Below are 18,612 nucleotides of genomic sequence, written 5' to 3' on the forward strand. Positions count from 1 at the left end.
GCCAGATCTATGCAATGTTCGGATCGCACAATATTAAATTACACAAAAACTGATCTCAGGCTGGAGTCTAAAGGCAATCGAATGTTTGGAGCTGAAACTATTTGCGTGCAGAGTACATATATCAAAGCAAATTAGTAGCACATTTTAGATGAATGGCAGTTTCAGGACTTCCAAATGATGCAGTGTTGCAGGAATGTTTTCAGCTGGAAGTATTTTGTTCTCAGAATGTTCTTCTTTTAAGATAACGTTCTTGGAAAACATTCTAACTCATTCTAAAAACATTTTCAGAATATTTCCACACAACATTTGGGGAATGTTTTTCAAGCACTTTATCCTACTCTGAAATAATAACATTCTGGGAGCATTACAAAGAAAACTCGCGACAGGAAGCATTTGAAGAATTGGAGCATTTTCTTTTGTAATGAAAAACATGTTTTAAGATTGTTAACACAAAATATTTTTAGAATGTTTTTTGAGAATGGTATCCTAACATTGCGCAATATTCTTAGAACATTCTAGCTGGGCTATTACTTGCTTACGTATATTGTACACAATCATATAAATGATAAAACATATTGAAATTAGTTTAGTGTCAACAGTGTTCTATTATACATCTGCTTTAGGTGCCTCAGTGATTGTGATGGTGCTCAGTGAAGTGCTGGTTGCTTGCTGCTGGTGTGAACTGCATGAGCCACAAGAGGCTGCAATTTGGCCACAAATAAGACAGCCTTGTCTTTCTCCTGCTGAGTTCACTTGCTCCTCATTTTCACTAAGTACTGTGTCCTCTATACATAAGTCATCGTAAAGTAAAAATAAATAAATAGAAATGTAAATAAATAATTACCAAAAAAAAAAAGATTATGTATAACTGTTATTTAGAGGTGCAACCTTTGAGAATCTACTGCTGTTAACGGACCTTTTACTCTTATACTTTGTCTCACACTCATGCCAAACAGAGAAGCTCAGTTTAATAAACCTACCAGGAAGCCTGATCAATTTAATTCTGTGCTTTCTGTTTTCCTCTCCTGTGGTGCAATTAGATGTTCTCGTGGTATCCTTGTAGGATGCAGAGGTTGATCATCCTCTGTGATATTGCTTTGTTTGTTTGCTTTGAAAAGGTATAATGAGAACACTGTAGACCTTGCTCACCAGGGCTTAGAACTGCATGACAGCAAGTGGGTGACTGAATGAGATAAAACTTCACAAAATTGCCAATAGTTGTATGGCCCATCTTTTACATATTTATTAGTCTAATTGTTAAAAAAAAAATATTGGGTCAAACTAATATCTCAAAAACAGTCTGTATTTGATATAGCCTAATAATGTCCACATTTCCACATATAACCATAACAATGTAGGTTATGCAAATAAATCGCCCCACCGAGGCTGTAACTCATCCCCAGCCAAAAGGCAAAAAGAAGGAACGTAAATATGTAAGGGGACTCCTTTGTTCGACGTTTAATCACCTCCGTGGCCCCTGGAAAACCATTAAACGAGGAGGACTTCTCCCAGGAGCCCGGCATTCCTCAGATTCCTCCGGTCTGATGTCAGAGCAAAGGGGACGGCTCTCCGGAGGCATCGGGACCCGTTGCTGCGTTCAGGGTCCCCGCCAGGGTTGCGACTGATGAGGTTTGCTGGCGTGGGAGGGGAATAGACTATGTGGCAAGTCTTTTTTTCAATGGCTAATCTTTTGACCATCAAAATGCGAGGCCCTCTTTGTGTTCATGCGTTAAAATAGAGACAATAATGCACCCAAATGTTGCCCATCCAGCTTCCCATTTGTTCCCTGCCATTTATTGGCCTCCAATGGTTCACCAAGTTCTATTTGTTTAAGGCCTACCTCAGCGCCATGTCCACATGCAACCTCTGTTATGCGGTGGTGGGAAACCCTTTACTTAAGTTACAGTCATAAAAACACAATGTAAAAAAACTCACTTACAAATAGAAAGTCCTTCATTCAACAGCGCAAAAGTGTCAACAGCAGGGGTAAAGATTGTCCTCTTTCACAGTGTTGTATTGCAATATGTAGGCTAATATAAAATTGTAGTTTATAATTAATTATGCATTATGTGCAAACAGCATTTTAATGTTGTTTAAAATTGTGCAAAAAAAAAATCACATACAACGAGGTAATATAATCTCCAAAAATACACTTTTTTTTAATGAACTACGTGAACCTACAAACTTTAACGGCTATTATATTGTAATTACAGCTCTCAAATAGATGTAGGCCTAGTGGGAAAAGTACAGCAGCCTATACCTTTATAATGTGGTAAAATTGGAAGTATTAGTGAAGTACAAGTAGCCTACCTAATTTGCACCTCATTGAGGAGGCTACATGTAGCTACTACTTTTCACAACTGTAGACCACTTCAATGAATGCTTATTTTTTTTCAGTTGTTTTAGGCTCATTTTAATCATTCACAGAGGTAAAATGAAATATGGTTGTGATTCACAAAGAAAAAAAAAAAAAATCAAAGATTAAAAAAAACAAAACACCTGGCCTAAATTACTGTTGCAGCATTTCATCTGCTTAATAATCCTTTTATCATCTAAAAAAAAAAAAACCTTCATTCTGAAAGTAATCAATTGCCTTGGATATTTTGTGAAGGTCACCACATTTTTCTTTACACCTCCATACTAGGACGTTCAACGTAAACCTCATTATTCCAATATTTCCGGCAGCCTTTGAACACAGCATGTGCTCCTCTCCCCGCCTGTCCTGAACGCCTCCATTGGACTGGAGAGACCACTACTATAAACATACAGAGTCCCAGCGAGAGAAGACCACGTCGTTGTTATCCAAGTTGGACAACTTTTTACGCTTTTTGTGTTTTGCAAAACACAAACATAAAACTTCGACGTGAAGCAGTTTCGGGACTTTGTTTGCGACTGGCTCTGCGACTTTTCTTTTTTTTTCTTTTTTTTTTTTTTTTTGTTCTAAAGGCTGCGCTCACATTATATGATAAACGGCTGTCGAGATTTTTGCGGTCCGTGCGGGATTTTAAAGTTAGTTAAATGACTATGTGAGGATTATTAATCTGCTGCGAGTTTCAACGACGTCGAGCAAAGAAGAGTTTCTTCATCTGGGAGCAGAGCTCGGCATGTAGCGAAGGACCAGTGGTAAGTTGTGTTGCAGAGGGGGGGGGGGAAAGAAAGAAAGAAAGAGGAAAAAAAAATAAAAAAATCTCCAGTTGAGTTTTGTTCTGCTCTTTGATAAGTTTCCAACAGGTCTGTAAGTGGAGGGCGAAACTCGTTTAAAGTCTGTAGCAGCAGGGCTGAAATGTAGGCCAAATGGCTTGGCCACGTAGGGTGAGGAGGAGATCCCAAATATTTTCATGCCAGGCCCCCACCCCACCCCACCCCACCCCACCCGCTCTCCTCCAGCAGATAAACAGACATCAAATCGCAGACAGAGCTCTACATCCTTCTCTGCATTTGACGAGTCTGTTGACTTAATAGAAAGGTACAGAACTAACAAATGAAAGGGTTACACATCCAATCATCAGGGCAGATTTCATGAGCCTATATCAGAGCCAGTTGGGCAGAGGGCATGTGCCAGGTGGAGCCTACAACACCTGGATCCTCCTCTGGCTTCACATCTGGAGATGATAATTTCATCCCTGTTGCATGGAGTCATTCACATGGATGAAATGAGTTAAAATGGATCTTTTGTGTGTCCCTCCTCTCCAACACGGTGATGATGACGTTATCACGTCACGGAGCTGTTGTCCTCCTCACACCCTGGCTGCACACTCTGCATACCTGCTTGTGGAGAAGATGTGTTTGGACTTGCACCCTGGACTACAACTATTACTGTTTTTAAAAAAAAGAAAAAAAAAAGTGGGGAGAGTTCTGTAAAGGCAAATATAGCATAGCTGCAGGAGGCGTAGGCCGTACACACACACACACACACACACACACACACGCACACGCACATTTACGCAAACACACATCTGGCTGCCTTTATAAGCTCAAAGGCATGCTGTGTAAATTATATGGTGCCAGAGCAAGTGGCTTGGGAGTACACAGCAGTTTAAAACACTGGTGGAGAATTTAGAAGGACCAAAAAAAAAAAGTCAAGAGTAGTGTGGCTTTCATCTACGCTTCTCATCATCGCCTCGCGATCAGGTCTGTTTCAGACACAAAAGGTGGTCAAATGTCTAATGTTTGTGTCAGTGTCATGTTTCTCAGTCCGTATCCTGTCGTTAATGAAAGGAAAAGTTGCTGAAATGCGAACTTGTCGTCCCCGAGGCGTGTTTTGTTGAAGGTCAGCAGCATGGTAAGATCATAATCTGTGTTTACTGCATAATGTGAGCCTGCATGTAAAAGGAAAAGTGGCTATTGTTTGTGTTGCCAGTGGTCATTTGATTCTAGAGGCCATTTGATTACTATGTGGCGCAAACACACCTGTAATTTTGGTCAAGGGCTCATGCAGTAGCACAGGAAGAGAGGGAGAAAAATAGGCACCAGCAGTCATTGTTTTTATTGTTGCAGCAGTTTAAAGTCCAAGAAATGCAGAGAATTCCTGCAGAGTCGGCTTGTGGTTGGAAAATGGAAAAGATGAAGGACGCCGTGACCTCCTTTTTCTTGATTGAAAGCTGATTAACGATCAAGATGTTGTGATGTAGTCTAAATAATGACTGAAGCTAACCCCTATTTTCATTGTAAATGAATCTGCTGATTATTTCTTTGGTTATTGTCGATAAGATGTCCAAATACTTTGAAGTTCCATCATATTATTTTCACTTTTTTTTTTATCAAAAGTCCCATGTTAACATGATGACTTAACAATTATTGAGAAAAAAAAAAAGAAACCAGTGACAAATTCTCACGCTGGAATGTCAAAATATTGTCTATCTGCTGACAAACTGATTAATTGTTTCAGCACTTGTCTGGATAAACAACAAATATTTCACTAGAGGAATAAAATTACAGATTTATTTTATTTTATATCGTCCTAAATTCTTTTCTTTTAACTTTGAATATGGCTTCCATTTTAGGAGACAGTCTGCCCTCCAATTTTTTGTTGTCATTGTTATGATATTAGTTTCAGCCGCATCATCCAGTCAGCTGAAAATGTAATTACAATTATTATTATTCGGGTTATATTTGGTGCAGAGCGCTGCAGCCAGACTGGTTCACATAAGCGTGAGCACATTTCACGTATTTTGGAATCACTGCATTGGCTACGTGTCCAATATAGGATTGATTTTAAAGTTTTATTGTTTGTGTAGAAGTGTTTTAAAGGAGCAGGAGCCACTTTCTGTCCGACCTGTAACTCTTGTAGCTCAATCAGGTCTTTTGACCGGCAGCTATCGTTTGTTCTGAGATCTAAACTGCCCTATGAACAGGTGTAGCCGTGATGTGAACAACTCGCACTGAATACGGTTTCCCGTCAGTGGCGTTATGACAGTTCAGTTTTCCTGCTATCGTTTTGATTCGCATAAAAGACAATCCCGCTAAGTTCCACTCACTGGAGTGAACACATTCAAATTCGGGAAAAAGAAAACACTTGAGACGAGATGCGTCGGCGCTTTCATGACATGATTTATTCAGGCGAGCAGCTGTTCATTTCAACAGCCACGTGATAACGTAGAGTGATAACATGCTCGCTCACTTCAGGTGTGACTGTACAGACTTTCTCGTGTATTCAGTCTTGCAGAGATGCTTTTGTCAGATGATTTGTGAGTGCTGTGCTCACCTGGAAGACGGCAACAAAGCGAGGAGCGTGCTGCGACCTGCCCAACTCGTACACACTCCACCAGGTGTTTTGTGCGAGCTGTCAATCACTGCTGCCCCCAGCTCCCCCCCACCCCCCATCAAACACACACACAGCAGATCAGACCCCATCTCCCCTCTGATCAGCCCAGAAAGAAGGAACATTTGACTCCTCCTCCCGTGATGTGGCCCACACATGGGCCTGACACTTCACAGAGGGCACATACTGTAGTTTTTAGGGTATTTTATGAGGATGTTTGTACGTGAGCATCAAGCAGAGACATTTTCCATTTGATCTCAACTTTAGAACGGGTGACTTTTCCCTCGCTCGCGGCCATTGTGGGTATAAGATCCAGCCGGATGTAAACAGTAGCAAAGTGTTGCTGCTTTCATGGTCCTGTAAAATGCTGGTGTTTGCGCCTGAGGCCTTGGCCGTGAGAAAATACTGAGTGGCTTTTCGGTGATTGTGCGTGTGTGTGTGTGTGTTTGTAGTATTTGTGTGGATGGTTGTGTGAGTGTGATGTGGTTCCCAGGACTGGGTGGTGGTTGGAGGGGGGGGGGGGGGTTGGATGGAAAATGTGAAGAGCAGTGTGGTTTGGCTGCAGCAGGCTCAGCGGCTGACGATTGATGGTCCCATGTTTCTGTTGTTCAAGTGGAGAGTCGCTGCTATCAGTTTCACCATCCATGTTTGCTCACTTCTTCCCTCCATCCTACACTCAACCCCCCCCCCCCCCCCCCCCATCCCGCTGCCCCCACTCTCCCTGCTGCTCCCCGCTCCTGACCAACTGTACCAACATGATAAGAGCCGGAGAATTACCAGTGTCACATCGCCTCTTCCCGTCCTGCTCCATTCTCCCCATCCTCGCTTATCTAAAGCCTTTATTTTCTCATTCAGGTGCTGGGAATCACCATTGTTTTGCTTGCATTTAGAGGACAACCAATGCACCCCTGTCTCTCTCTCTCTGTGCCTCTCAATCATATCTCTAAAGTCTCTGCCTTCGTGACATCAACACCCCGGTTTCACTGCTGCGAGATGAGTCGACAGAGCTGCGTCACTGCTGGTTTGGAAACTCAGTATCTGGCCAGTGTATAGTCTCCCCCCCTTTGATCCTCCTCTTCTACATGTTCGAGTGACAGTGTTTAGATGGCTGTGCCGGCCTCAAACGCCGGGCATTCCCAATCTGCTACTGTCAACTTCAATACAGTCAAACTGCCTCTGAGCGCACACACAGAGATTCTATTGTTTTTCTGTAGTTTGTTTGGTTTTATGACATTTTTCTGATTCGGCAGAATCTGTATATACGATGTTGGGCATCCACTATGAATAATGTGGGTTTGGAAAATCTTATGCAGCATGCATGCAAGTGGACATTTTTTCCCTTTGTTAATACTCCAAAATTAATAGTCTGCTTAGAAAATGTATTATGTCTTCTAGTTCATTGTAGATTTGGTTGAAATAGTTTTTTTTTTTTTTAAATCTGTTGTGAAAGTTGTCTTTATACACTCTCATGTCTCCTACTCTTAAGGGACAAAACTCTGTTCCAACTCCAATAGAAGTTGAAAAACTGGCTTTTTCAAGTGAGCCTTTTTACCTGCCGTCTGAAAATTTCAAATGTATACGATTTGCTATCCTGAAAAAATACGGACAGTTACATCTTACTGCTTGGGATTGTATGAAGAATTTACAATACACACGAGTAGGTACAAATCTTTGAATCAGGATTCTAGGTCAAATTCCTTGAGGTATTTTCAGAGAGACCTTTTAAAAAAAATGTCATTAATTTCCTGTCAATCAATTAATAGATTATTGTACTAATCCTGTTTGTGTCACGATTTTCCCTCCGTGTTGAACAGATACCGATGGAGGTGGAGACCGACTGAGTGCTTGTGATTGTGTAAATCTTACAGACGAGACTACTTCACTGTCTGGATGTCACCTCTGTGCGAACACTACTGTGTGTGTGTTTGTCACCGTCCCCGTGTTCTCATGTAGTAGAGAGAATGTGCTGTGTGTGTGTGTGTGTGTGTGTGTGTGTGTGTGTGTGTGTGTGTGTGTGTGTGTGTGTGTGTGTCTTTCTTTGTCTCAGTGATGGAGCTGGAGGGGTAAAAAAAAGAGAGCTGGAAAGTGAGAAAGCAGATGCGCTTGTTAGAAGCACGCTGTCTGGTCGCCTGGCTCCACCATCTGTTTGCAGCTGCTAATGTGTGTGTGTGTGTGTGTGTGTGTGTGTGTGTGTGTGTGTGTGTGTGTGTGTGTGTGTGTGTGTGTGTGTGTGTGTGTGTATGCGCGCGTGTGTGTGTGTGTGTGTGTTAGTGTGTTGTTTGCGGGAGGAGGAGGAATGTGTCTGTGCCTGTTTGCAGCAAAAAGTATATGTACAGTACATGTTGTGGAGTGTATACTTATGATCATTCCTTCTTTATAAATTCATGAAAGTACACACTCACGCACACACACACACACACACACACACACACACACACACACACACACACACACACACACACACACACACACACCTGCACACAGTCCTCTGGATCAGACAGAAAACACACATGGCCACAGGGTCAGATAACACAGAGGGTCCCATTCCCGCAGTCCCTTAGATATGTCAGGAGAATAATTGCCAGATAGTGTGTGTAAAGTGTGTGTACCTCTGTCTTTTTTCAAACGGCATAAAAAAAAAAGTTTGTATTTTACCATCCAGTGAGCTGTGCAGCGAGGAAGTTTCAGTCAGGCTGAGTATGGTGTGTCTGTGCAGTGAGAGGATCACCTCTGATCCAGGGTCAGCTCCGAGCTGCTGCAGATAGACTTCGGCTGAATGTGTCCTGGAATGTGTGTGTGGACTTCTGAGCTGTGTTTCCCCAAAACATCTCCCTACTAAACTTAATGGTATAAGCCAGTGAGGCACAAGAGGATCAAAGTCTTAAGAAGATTTGGGGAATATCAGACCAAATCTGGCTGTAATAGTATTTTCAAATTCTTTAGTTTTGGCGCTGTTTGGACTAACAGATGACTGACTTGGTTAACAGGCAGGACAATACAGCAAGTGACAAAGCTCACAGATAAAAAAAAAACAACAACAACAACAACTTCAAGCCAAGTTTGGAGTCTCTGGTGTGGCTGCTGAGGAGCTGAAAACACTTCAACAATTTGTCAAATGAGCCTCTTTAAGTTTTTGTTTAATCAAACTTCTAGAGCATGAAAGATACTGGAGTTTTGAGGTAGATGCTGATACTGATACTAACAATAAAAAAAAAATAATCCGTCACTGATATACTAACTGATCACTTATGACAAAGACATGTAATGGAGGCAGAATAATTTACAGTTAAATTATAAACTTTATTGTCCGAAATGACATCAGTGCACTGAAACTGAATTTTGCTGCGAATGTAATAATTATGGGGTGACCAATATTAGCTAGTGAAATGGCCAACAGATACACTAAAACAAACATATTGGACTCTGCAATATATAATTATGATATTTTCTGACGTTTTTCATCATTTTCTGACATTCTTATCTATTGCTTGAAAAAAAAAAATAATCGGCAGATTAATCAATAATCAAATAATATTAATAATAATGTTATTTGTTTCCATTGTCAGTACATGCATCCTGAGAGCATAACTACTAAATACCGCCTGATTTGCCCTCTTGACTACTTGATCCAGGCCTGGTTTAGGTTCACAGATCAAACTGTAAAAGGAGTCGACCGGAGGAAGCGTAGTACGAGCTGTGAAGCACTTAACCCGCTTGTTTTGCTACAGCGCTCATGTGTAACAGTAAGGTGTGTGTGTGTGTGTGTGTGTGTGTGTGTGTGTGTGTGTGTGTGTGTGTGTGTGTGTGTGTGTGTGTGTGTGTGTGTGTGTTGGTTGAGGGGGTGGGGGGGGGGGGGATTGGTATTTCAGACAAGCACCAGAGATCAGATTGATTGAGTTACGCACGCTACACTTGCTTCCTCAGCTCTCGGCGGCCTGTGTCTAATGCTCTTAGCAGTAGGTGACAAAGTGCTGTTTTGTTCCCACTATTGTGTGGCTGTGAATGGAGCACAGTGACGGAGGGGCTGCCGTGAACCGCAGTGGAGAGGGAGCACACTCATCAGCGGCTCTGGTCCTCAGCAGATGCATTAGAATAGTTACGTTTACTGCTTAACTTTTAGATCACGTATGTTCAAGCGTCAAGTGCTCGCTTCCTCTGAATTTTTAAGTGACGTGTATTTGAACATTTTAGGTGATTTTCCTTTTTTGTTTTTGTTTGGTGTGCAGACGAGCAGCTACTTCCATCATCTGGTTGTTTTCACCGTGTCATGCAGCCTGGCCAGCCGTGGTGTTTGTCACGGCATGTTTGGTCTGGTTTAATAGAGTTATGCTGCTGATGTCTCAGGTGGCCCCTGTAAGCAGAATCCACACCTGAGTGAGCAGAGAGGTGGCTGGCAGCAAAACATCACACCCTGAGGGGGAAACTTGTGTCAACATTGTTTTTTTTTTTAGCTCATTTTATATCCATCTTTTGTCAGCTGTTAACACGGAGCATTAACTGGCTGTTTGCTGAACCCCACCTGCTTCAGTTACCGTTGTACACCTGTCAAGTCTTTCGCCTCCAGATCGGCACACGACCCAGTTTACAATGATGAGACATCCCACTCAAAAGTCCTGTTTTCAGACTAAAGGCGGGATCTGAGCAGGCTCTGGGTTCAGGCTTGATAAGTAGATTGGCATCATACAGATAAATGGTTTAGGGTCAAAGAACAGAAAAACAGAATACCTCAAAAATGTCGATTTTTACCAATAGTGCACTTCAATTATTGTGAGCGTTATGTCTTCTGTCAGAAACCGATTCAGCTGGCAGACAGGAAAAGGGCTGCAAAGTTACTTTTGTGCAATAATGCCCCATCAGTGTACGTTCATTAAAACAAATTGTTTTTGTCACTCTCTCGTTCAATACTGGATCAATTTCAAAAATTATTGTACCCCCTTTAGTCACTTAGACCCATAATGGAGAAGTAGGTTCCAGTTTGAAAAATACAAAAGTTTACTTTTAATCTGATGTCAGATTAAAGGGATACATCACTGTTACATCACTTCATAGTACATCAGTTATTAATGTTGTGTTCAGTTAGAAGTGTGTGTGTGAGCGCCGACCTCTTCTAATTTGCTCTTTGCTATTTCTGTAAGATTTTTTTTTTTATCATGACTGATGTAAAACAAATGTGTAAAATTGAAAGAAACTCGTGTGGTAATGCGGTTTAAGCACACACAGAAAACAGATCTTTTCAGCTTTTTGTTTCCAGTTTTTGTCCCTTGCTCTATCTGTTCAGGGTGACTAAAGAAAAAACACAACAAATGATGGGAATGGTTTCATACATATTTAGACAAAGCTCACTTCTCTGAAAAAGAAAAACAATCCTCTTCCCTCAGTTTTCCCTCTCGTTTTTCTCTATGCCACAAAATTACAACGTCCAAATTCATAAACGTGTATGCTGTTTTTGCGCGCTGGAAATAAACACGATGGTTAGGAGAGAATGTTGCTGCAGCACTGAAGTCATGAAGGAGTGGGTTTGCTCCCAAACTATTGTCTGTCTGTCTGTCTGGCTTTACTCAACCACACACTCCCAAACCATGCCACTGATTACTAGTTTAGAGTTGCACCAACTGCTGTCTGCTACTCTGGCTAACCTCTGAAGAACCTGCTGTGTGTTTGTGTGTTTGTGAGTGTGTGTGTGTGTGTGTGTGTGTGTGTGTGTGTGTGTGTGTGTGTGTGATCCCATGTATGTGCTTGCGGTGTGCCCTGTTCATGCATGTCTATGTTTGTACGCTTCACAGTGAAAGTATGCGTCTTTATTTGTGTCTTTGTGTTTATCTGCGTCTGTTTGCTTATCGACGGTGATACTGTGTGCTTGGAAACATTTCTTCGTGTCAGAGTGTCTGTGGTTCAGGTCAGGTGATGACGAGGGGGGGGTCACGGTGGCCTAGTATCCCAAAGAAATGTTGATTTACTCCCCCCATTGTAATTCACTTGCTGTGGCTTCTTCACTCTGTGTGTGTGTGTGTGTGTGTGTGTGTGTGTGTGTGTGTGTGTGTGTGTGTTGGCGTTGGCATTGGAGTTGGTGTGAACGCCCAATGAAAAACACATGAATAGGATGATGCCACATTACAGTGCCTCAGATGGATTCAGGAGTAAGGAATGTGCTCCGGCTCCCGAAGGGGCACGGCTGTTACAAAACACAAGCGTGAAGCAAGTGTGATTCAGATAGTAGCAAACAACACAGCTGTGTAGCTTCTTGCCCTCTTCCATTCAAGAGGCCTCCCCAGTGTCTTTTTCTCCCGCTCACTCACTCAGCCTCGACAGGCGCACAGGCACACGCACACGTGGAAAGTGTGCGTGTTCCTTGTGGTGCATACTTGTGTCAGGTGTGCTCTGTTTTTCCAGTCAGGGTAGAGAGGAATCTGGGACGGGGTCCAAGCTGACTATCAGCAGCACATTGCCAAAACCCGGGACAAGAAGCAACACATCTTTACTCCTCCTCCCTCTTGTGCTCCTCCTCCACCTTTTTTTTTTGTTTTTTTGTTTTTTTTGTTTCCCCTTCTCCTCTCCATTATCACTGGAGCATTGTTGTGGCATATTTTTGTCTTTCTATCACACTAATATGTACAGTTTTATCTTCTCGTTTGGTTTTAGCCATCAAGTTTTTGTGCTGGGTACTGCCTTTGTGTTTAGGAGACATTTTCCTGCTTAGGAAGTGTGGGGATTTTTTTTTTGCAGTGTAGTTCCTGCCTAACAAGGCTAGAAGGTGGCCACCACCCTTAAAGTGACACTTTGCTTGAGTTACTTATCACCATTGACATGATTTGAAATCCTCCTGCGATTTGTGGCTTTAAAGCCCAAATTTTTGAGGTTTGCCTATTAATGGTAGGTATAGTGTGCTACAGATGTGAATATACTGTTTACCTGTGTGTGTGTGTGTGTGTGTGTGTGTGTGTGTGTGTGCTGCGCCCTACTTCAAAGGTCTTTCCTCATTACAAACATGAAAGCTAAGTACTGATGACTAACCCAGGGATGTGTTCAAAGTGTTTCCCAAAGACCCATCTCAACCTTAAAACCACAGTGTGTGTGTGTGTGTGTGTGTGTGTGTGTGTGTGTGTGTTTTCTCTCCTCATGATGTTGCACTTATGTTTCAGTAGTTTCTTGTCGACAATGTGAATTCAAATTTTCTGTTTTGTGTGATAGTAACTGACAAAAAGTGTGTCTGCGGAAGCACATGTGCCACCACCGCCACCACATCTGTGTGATCTTACACACTGTAGGCTGCAATGTCTGGCACTGTGCTGCTGTCACAGGGAGAGAGAGCGAGAGAGACAGGGGAGATAAAAAGGAAAGGAAAGGCCTCCCACACAGGCAGATATGAGACTTAGAAGCTCCATTAGTTCCTCAAAGCCAGCTGCCGGGTTCAGATGGATGTCTGTGCTCGGCTGTTTGATGTCCATTCATCCATAGCCTCACATCTCTGCCTCTGTCTCCCAGCTTTGCCCGACGCTGGGCCTCATGGGGCTGGAGAGAGCGCAGCTGCCCCAACTATAGGATAAAGCTCGTCTGCTGCCGTCCCATTCCTGCCTCTGCTAAGGCCAGAGCTCCACTGCTGCTGCTGTTATCACTGGTAATTCTGCCAGCTCAGTCGTTTTTTTTTTTTGTTTCTGCCTCTTTATAGGAGGCACGCAAGATGATAATATGGGGAAGTATGGTGTGGGAGGCTGTAATAGGAAGAATGTTTACTGATTAGAGCACCATGTAGTTTGGGCAGCCTTGTGGGCTCAAATGGGAAAGAAAAGTTTGAAAAGATTCGGCCAAAGTCATTTTTCAAGAGAGTTCCATGTTATTGACTTCTCTTCCTCTTCCTCTTTTTATCTTTCTCTGCAGCACCTGTTCTTACTCCTCCTCCTCCTCCTCCTCTCCGGACAACTTTGGGAATGGGCCAGCGCCTTGCCAGGGTGCATCTCTCCACCCGGTGGTGTGGCTGGCGTCGTGCGAGAGTGAGGAGGGCAGCAGCCAGGTCATAGAGCCTGCCCACTCGCACCGCTCGCTCGCTCTCCAAGTGACGTTTGACCTTTGACTCAGCCGTGACCCCGCCTCGACCTCTGGCCAGCCATGCCCTTCCGGCTGAAGCTGCGGCGCACCCGGCGCTACAATGTCCTGAGCAAGAACTACTTTGTGACACGGATCCGCCTGCTGGACAGCAACGTGATTGAGTGCACTCTGTCGGTGGAGAGCACGGGACAGGAATGTCTGGAGGCGGTGGCCCAAAGGCTGGAGCTGCGGGAGGTCAGTCTTATTATGTGACACTGCTAGTATTTGAAAACATGCCAAGTGACAAGATATTCTGAAATATCTGTCAGGAGCTTTTTTTTTTCCTTCACCAAAGTTAAACACAATATTTTTTTTTTCTTAATTTCTGGGGGGACACAATGAATCGTTGTAATTTGGGGTCGTGCAAGTGTCATAATTCATCAGCTGCAGTTTCAGGGTGTAATTACTGGTCTGACAGACTAGCAGACATTTGTTTTTTACTCTCTCTTTGCTTATGTGATTTGCCACGTGTCCCCCTCTCACACCCAGTGTGTGTCTCCCTGCCCTCTGCTGTCTCTCTCCTGCAGGGTCTTTGTATGTCTCTAATGAAGCTTGGCTACCTCTGTCCTCTTTTCACTGCAGAAGAAAGAGATACAGCTCTTCCCCTTGTCCCCTTTGGCCCCTCCTGTCCATTCTCTGTGTGGGCTTCCTCTCTCCTCCTCCTCTTCTGTTCCCCATCTTTCTCAATGTTTTCCTCTCCTGTGTTTTTGACCTTCCATCAAGTTTTAAGCACTAAGCGCCTCTGTACTCCCACAGTCTCCTACTTAGGAGCAGAACATCCGTATTTTCTCTCTTCTCTCCTCTTCATTTTGTTCTTTTCTCTTCTTGTTACTTCATACACAAACTGGATGCATTGCATGGTCTTTGTTTGATGTTTGATGAATACAGTATGCTTGTTCAAGTGTGTGTCTGCTCCTGCTGACAATGCCAGAGAGAGAGAGAGAGAGGCCGTGTAGTGCATACTCACAAAGTGTTGTGGTATTTGCCAGGTGTCAGTGATGTTATAAATATGGTTGTGACACCACAGCTTCAGCTGCTGTCTGCCTGTCTATCTCATGACTCTGTGTGTGTGTGTGTGTGTGTGTGTGTGTGTGTGTGTGTGTGTGTGTGTGTGTGTCTCCATTAGAAAATGTTGTTTTCATCTTTGCTGCTGCATCTGAGGCCCTGAGTGAGTCTGTGTGTGTTTGCATGTGAGGAAGGAGTGTGTTTGTGTGTGTGTGTGTGTGTGTGTGTGTGTGTGTGTGTGTGTGTGTGTGTGTGTGTGTGTGTGTGTGTGTGTCTCCATTAGAAAATGTTGTTTTCATCTTTGCTGCTGCATCTGAGGCCCTGAGTGAGTCTGTGTGTGTTTGCATGTGAGGAAGGAGTGTGTTTGTGTGTGTGTGTGTGTGTGTGTGTGTGTGTGTGTGTGTGTGTGTGCGTGTGCGCTGTTGCAGCTGCAGCTTTATGCCTTTTATTATATCACTCAGACAAAACAGATGTGCTTCCCTCTTTGTAATACCAGTGACACACGCATCACAAACTCACAAAAATCCAATACAATTTTTCTTTAAATTGCATGTTTGGATGAATGTTATGTAAAACTGTAAAAACTTGTTTAGATCAGAGTTGTAATTAATTCCTTTTTGACATTCAATCTTTTTCTAAAAAGTTTACAAACAGATCTGTTGTTATTCTTTCTAAATGTTTTTTTTTTTGTGCTCTTTGCTCTGTGAGTTATGTTACACTTTTAGATTAAATTCAATTTAATTTAGTTGAATGTTATTTATGAATCACCAAATCCCAATAAAAGTCATCTCAGGTCACTGAACAGAGGACATTCCTTACAACATTATCGATTGATTGTGGATCTCTTAATAGAATAACAAGCCACAGACTTGTTTTCATTTTGATTTAGTGAGATGGGTCATCTTATCTGCTTTGATATTTATGCTTAATAGAGTTATACTGCTGACGTCAAAGGTTTGATCAGATTTTAAGAAGAACTATGTGCCTGTTGCATTTCAGATGCTTCATAATCTCCTCTGTGATTTGCTCAGTTGTCCCCAATGTATTTCCCCATTTCTCTCCTCAGCCCATTTTAACCTTTATATTCCCTTCAAACACTTGTGCCTCCACTATCAACCTGCCAGTTTCTCCTTCTTCCTTCTATTTATGCAAGTCATTTTATTTACTTGACAGACACAACTCATCTTTGTTTCCAATTTGTCTCTTCTTCTTTCTTCTCCTTCCTCTCCATCCATTGTCCTTATGCACCACACTGACCTTCCCTCCCTCTCTCCTCTGCCTCTAGACCCATTACTTTGGGCTGTGGTTCCAGGGGAAGACCCAGGCCCCGACCCAGCGCTGGGTGGAACTTGAGAAACCCCTCAAAAAGCAGCTCGACAAGTTCGGCAACGAGCCGCTGCTCTTCTTTGGAGTCATGTTCTATGTTCCCAATGTTTCCAGACTGGAGCAAGAAGCCACCAGGTGATTAGTCTTTGAAATGCTGTGAGACACATAATTAAAGTGCTGCGTGCTTACGCTATACGCAAAATTCCAACAGTGACAAACCATCATGTGTAAGAATGCTTTCCAAGTTTCTTTGGTTTAAAGTCTCATCTGGCCTTATATTGCAAACATGAGCTTATTTTTCCATGTGGCTCACTTGTACAAACAGTCAATGTCATAAGTGCTTCTCTAAAAGCTCTTCTTTTCTACAAAGAAACAAGGATCATGCGATCATGTGAGAATCCATCTGGTCAGGCTTCATGTCTGAATCAGTATCCTATAAGGACCTTAGATTCAGGTGCGGTTTTTGGTGATGGCATCGAGAAGTAACTGTTTGCTCAAAAACAACAGTGATCTGATTGGTGAAAATCGGCCTTTGATTGAAGCATAGTCCAAACCTGCCAAGTTTTATTTTTGAAATGCTCGCTGTTTTCTACGAATTTTCCAAGGACGACTTCTCCGATGGTTCTGTGCAAAAAAACGCGTTAGGTCCGGTGAATGCAGTGAGTTTCTAAAAGTAGCTGCACTCTGTCTCAGACATGCTTAAAATTGACCAAGCACAAATAAAAGTGTAAAAACAGAATTGCCACGGGGGAGGGGGGGGGGGGTGTTATCTATAGTTACCTTTAGTCCAAGCCAGGTAAGTGCTTTCCTTCTGTTTACACTCTTAATGCTAAGCTAACATCCCCTTGCTCCAGCTTTACAGTTACACAGATATGAGAGGGACACTGAGGGGCATCTAACTCGCAAAAGGAAAGTGAATAAGCGTATTCCTGAACCATCATAGTGTTCCTTTGTTTGATGAATCTCTTGATCTGTGTTTACAATTTGTCACAGACAGACATTGACATCATCAACAACAGCCACTCTTTCGTCATACCACCCTGTGTGTGTGTGAGTGAGTGAGTGTGTGTGTGAGTGTGAGTGTGTGAGCAAGAGTGTGAATGAATGAGCACATTAGGTATCTGTGAAGAGTGCAGGCAGTGTGTAGTGGACAGTCTGCCGTCTCATTCCTTCTCACACACACACACACACACACACACACACACACACACACACACACACACACACACACAAAATCAGACTCACAATTTTGCCTCACACTGAGCTGGTGAATTTGTGGCTTCTGCCTCACTGGATGTGGGAAAGGTCGATCGCAGGTCACAGCTCGATGTTTTGACACAAGAGGTACTTTTAAGGTGTGTGTGTGTGTGTGTGTGTGTGTGTAAGAGTGAGAGAGGGAGATAGAGTGAGATAGAGGGAGATGAGTGCAGTGTAGAGAGTGTGTGTCTGCAGGTTTGTTATACAGGAGCCAGGATCATGGGCTCTGCTAAAGGGATGGTATTCCAGGAATCCCCTGCGGGCTTTTATGGTGTGTGTGTGTGTGTTTGTATGGGGGTTATGAGGTTGAGGGGGTTATGATGGGGGCTTAGGGGCAATTTAGGAAACAATGGGCGTCTCTTTTTCTCAAGCCCCCTCTCTCTCTTTTTTTTTTTTTTTTTTTTTTTTAACCCTGTACATGGTGTCACCCTTACTCTTTTTTATGGGGAGCAGATCACCACCATAGTTAGTAGCACACTTTTACTCTCCGCCTCTTTCACTTTCTCAGTGTCCCTTCGTCCCCCTTCTCTTTTCTCCCCTGTCTTTCTCCTCTTCTGTTAGGCAAGAATGTTGGCACAGCCGTGCAGCGTAGGAGGTGGACCACACATTCCTCCCAGCAGAAGTGCTGGGGGTAAAAGGGGTGGGGGATGTCTGGTTTACAAAACATATGCAGGCACACACACTCATACACACTCACACACCTCCCACCTCCCACACTCCCCCAAAAATCCTCTCAGAAGCCAGCTGCAGCCCTGTCAGAGGAGCTGCTTACAATACACCACATTGTAAGAGCATATAAGCTCCCGAGGCTAACTTTTCTCAAAGCCTCGTCCCCTTTTTCCAAGTTGAAAACAATCTCCCCAACTTTTTGGAAGAAGAAACATTTTTATTTCCCGTTGGTTCTAATCAGAGGTTTTAGTAAATCCAAACACCTTATCTATTTAATGCTGCCGGCAGTTTTCTTTTGAGAAGTGCATCAGTCAGTATGGTAATGAACACAGTTATGAAAGATAGCCCAGTCGATAATTTATTGATTTGGATCAGATCCAGCGGAGTGGGTAGTTTATTTATTTATTTTTTTCTACACACCTGGTCTGATGGGGGAAGGGCAGGATTCACAGAAAGGCTGACAGACATAATGAAGACACAAGTGGGGACAGAGAAAAGTACAAGTTTGGCAG

The 18,612-nt window shown here is 43.1% G+C and overlaps 1 protein-coding gene across 1 annotated transcript in view; it reads left to right on the forward strand.

Annotated features, from left to right (window-relative positions):
* The first annotated feature begins 2,776 nt into the window (after nucleotides 1-2,776).
* The window catches only part of LOC138203426 (tyrosine-protein phosphatase non-receptor type 14-like), a 38,026-nt gene continuing 22,190 nt past the window's right edge, over nucleotides 2,777-18,612 (forward strand). The window contains exons 1-3 of the mRNA XM_069158265.1: nucleotides 2,777-3,123; nucleotides 13,637-14,038; nucleotides 16,134-16,309. Of these exons, the coding sequence (XP_069014366.1) occupies nucleotides 13,865-14,038; nucleotides 16,134-16,309 (350 nt within the window). The 5' untranslated portion in view covers nucleotides 2,777-3,123; nucleotides 13,637-13,864. The remainder of the gene's footprint in view (nucleotides 3,124-13,636; nucleotides 14,039-16,133; nucleotides 16,310-18,612) is intronic.

The sequence above is a fragment of the Embiotoca jacksoni genome, unplaced genomic scaffold (genome assembly GCF_022577435.1).
Source record: "Embiotoca jacksoni isolate LCO1_2020_lvr unplaced genomic scaffold, fEmbJac1.0.p SCAF_23, whole genome shotgun sequence".
Lineage (NCBI taxonomy): Eukaryota > Metazoa > Chordata > Actinopteri > Embiotocidae > Embiotoca > Embiotoca jacksoni.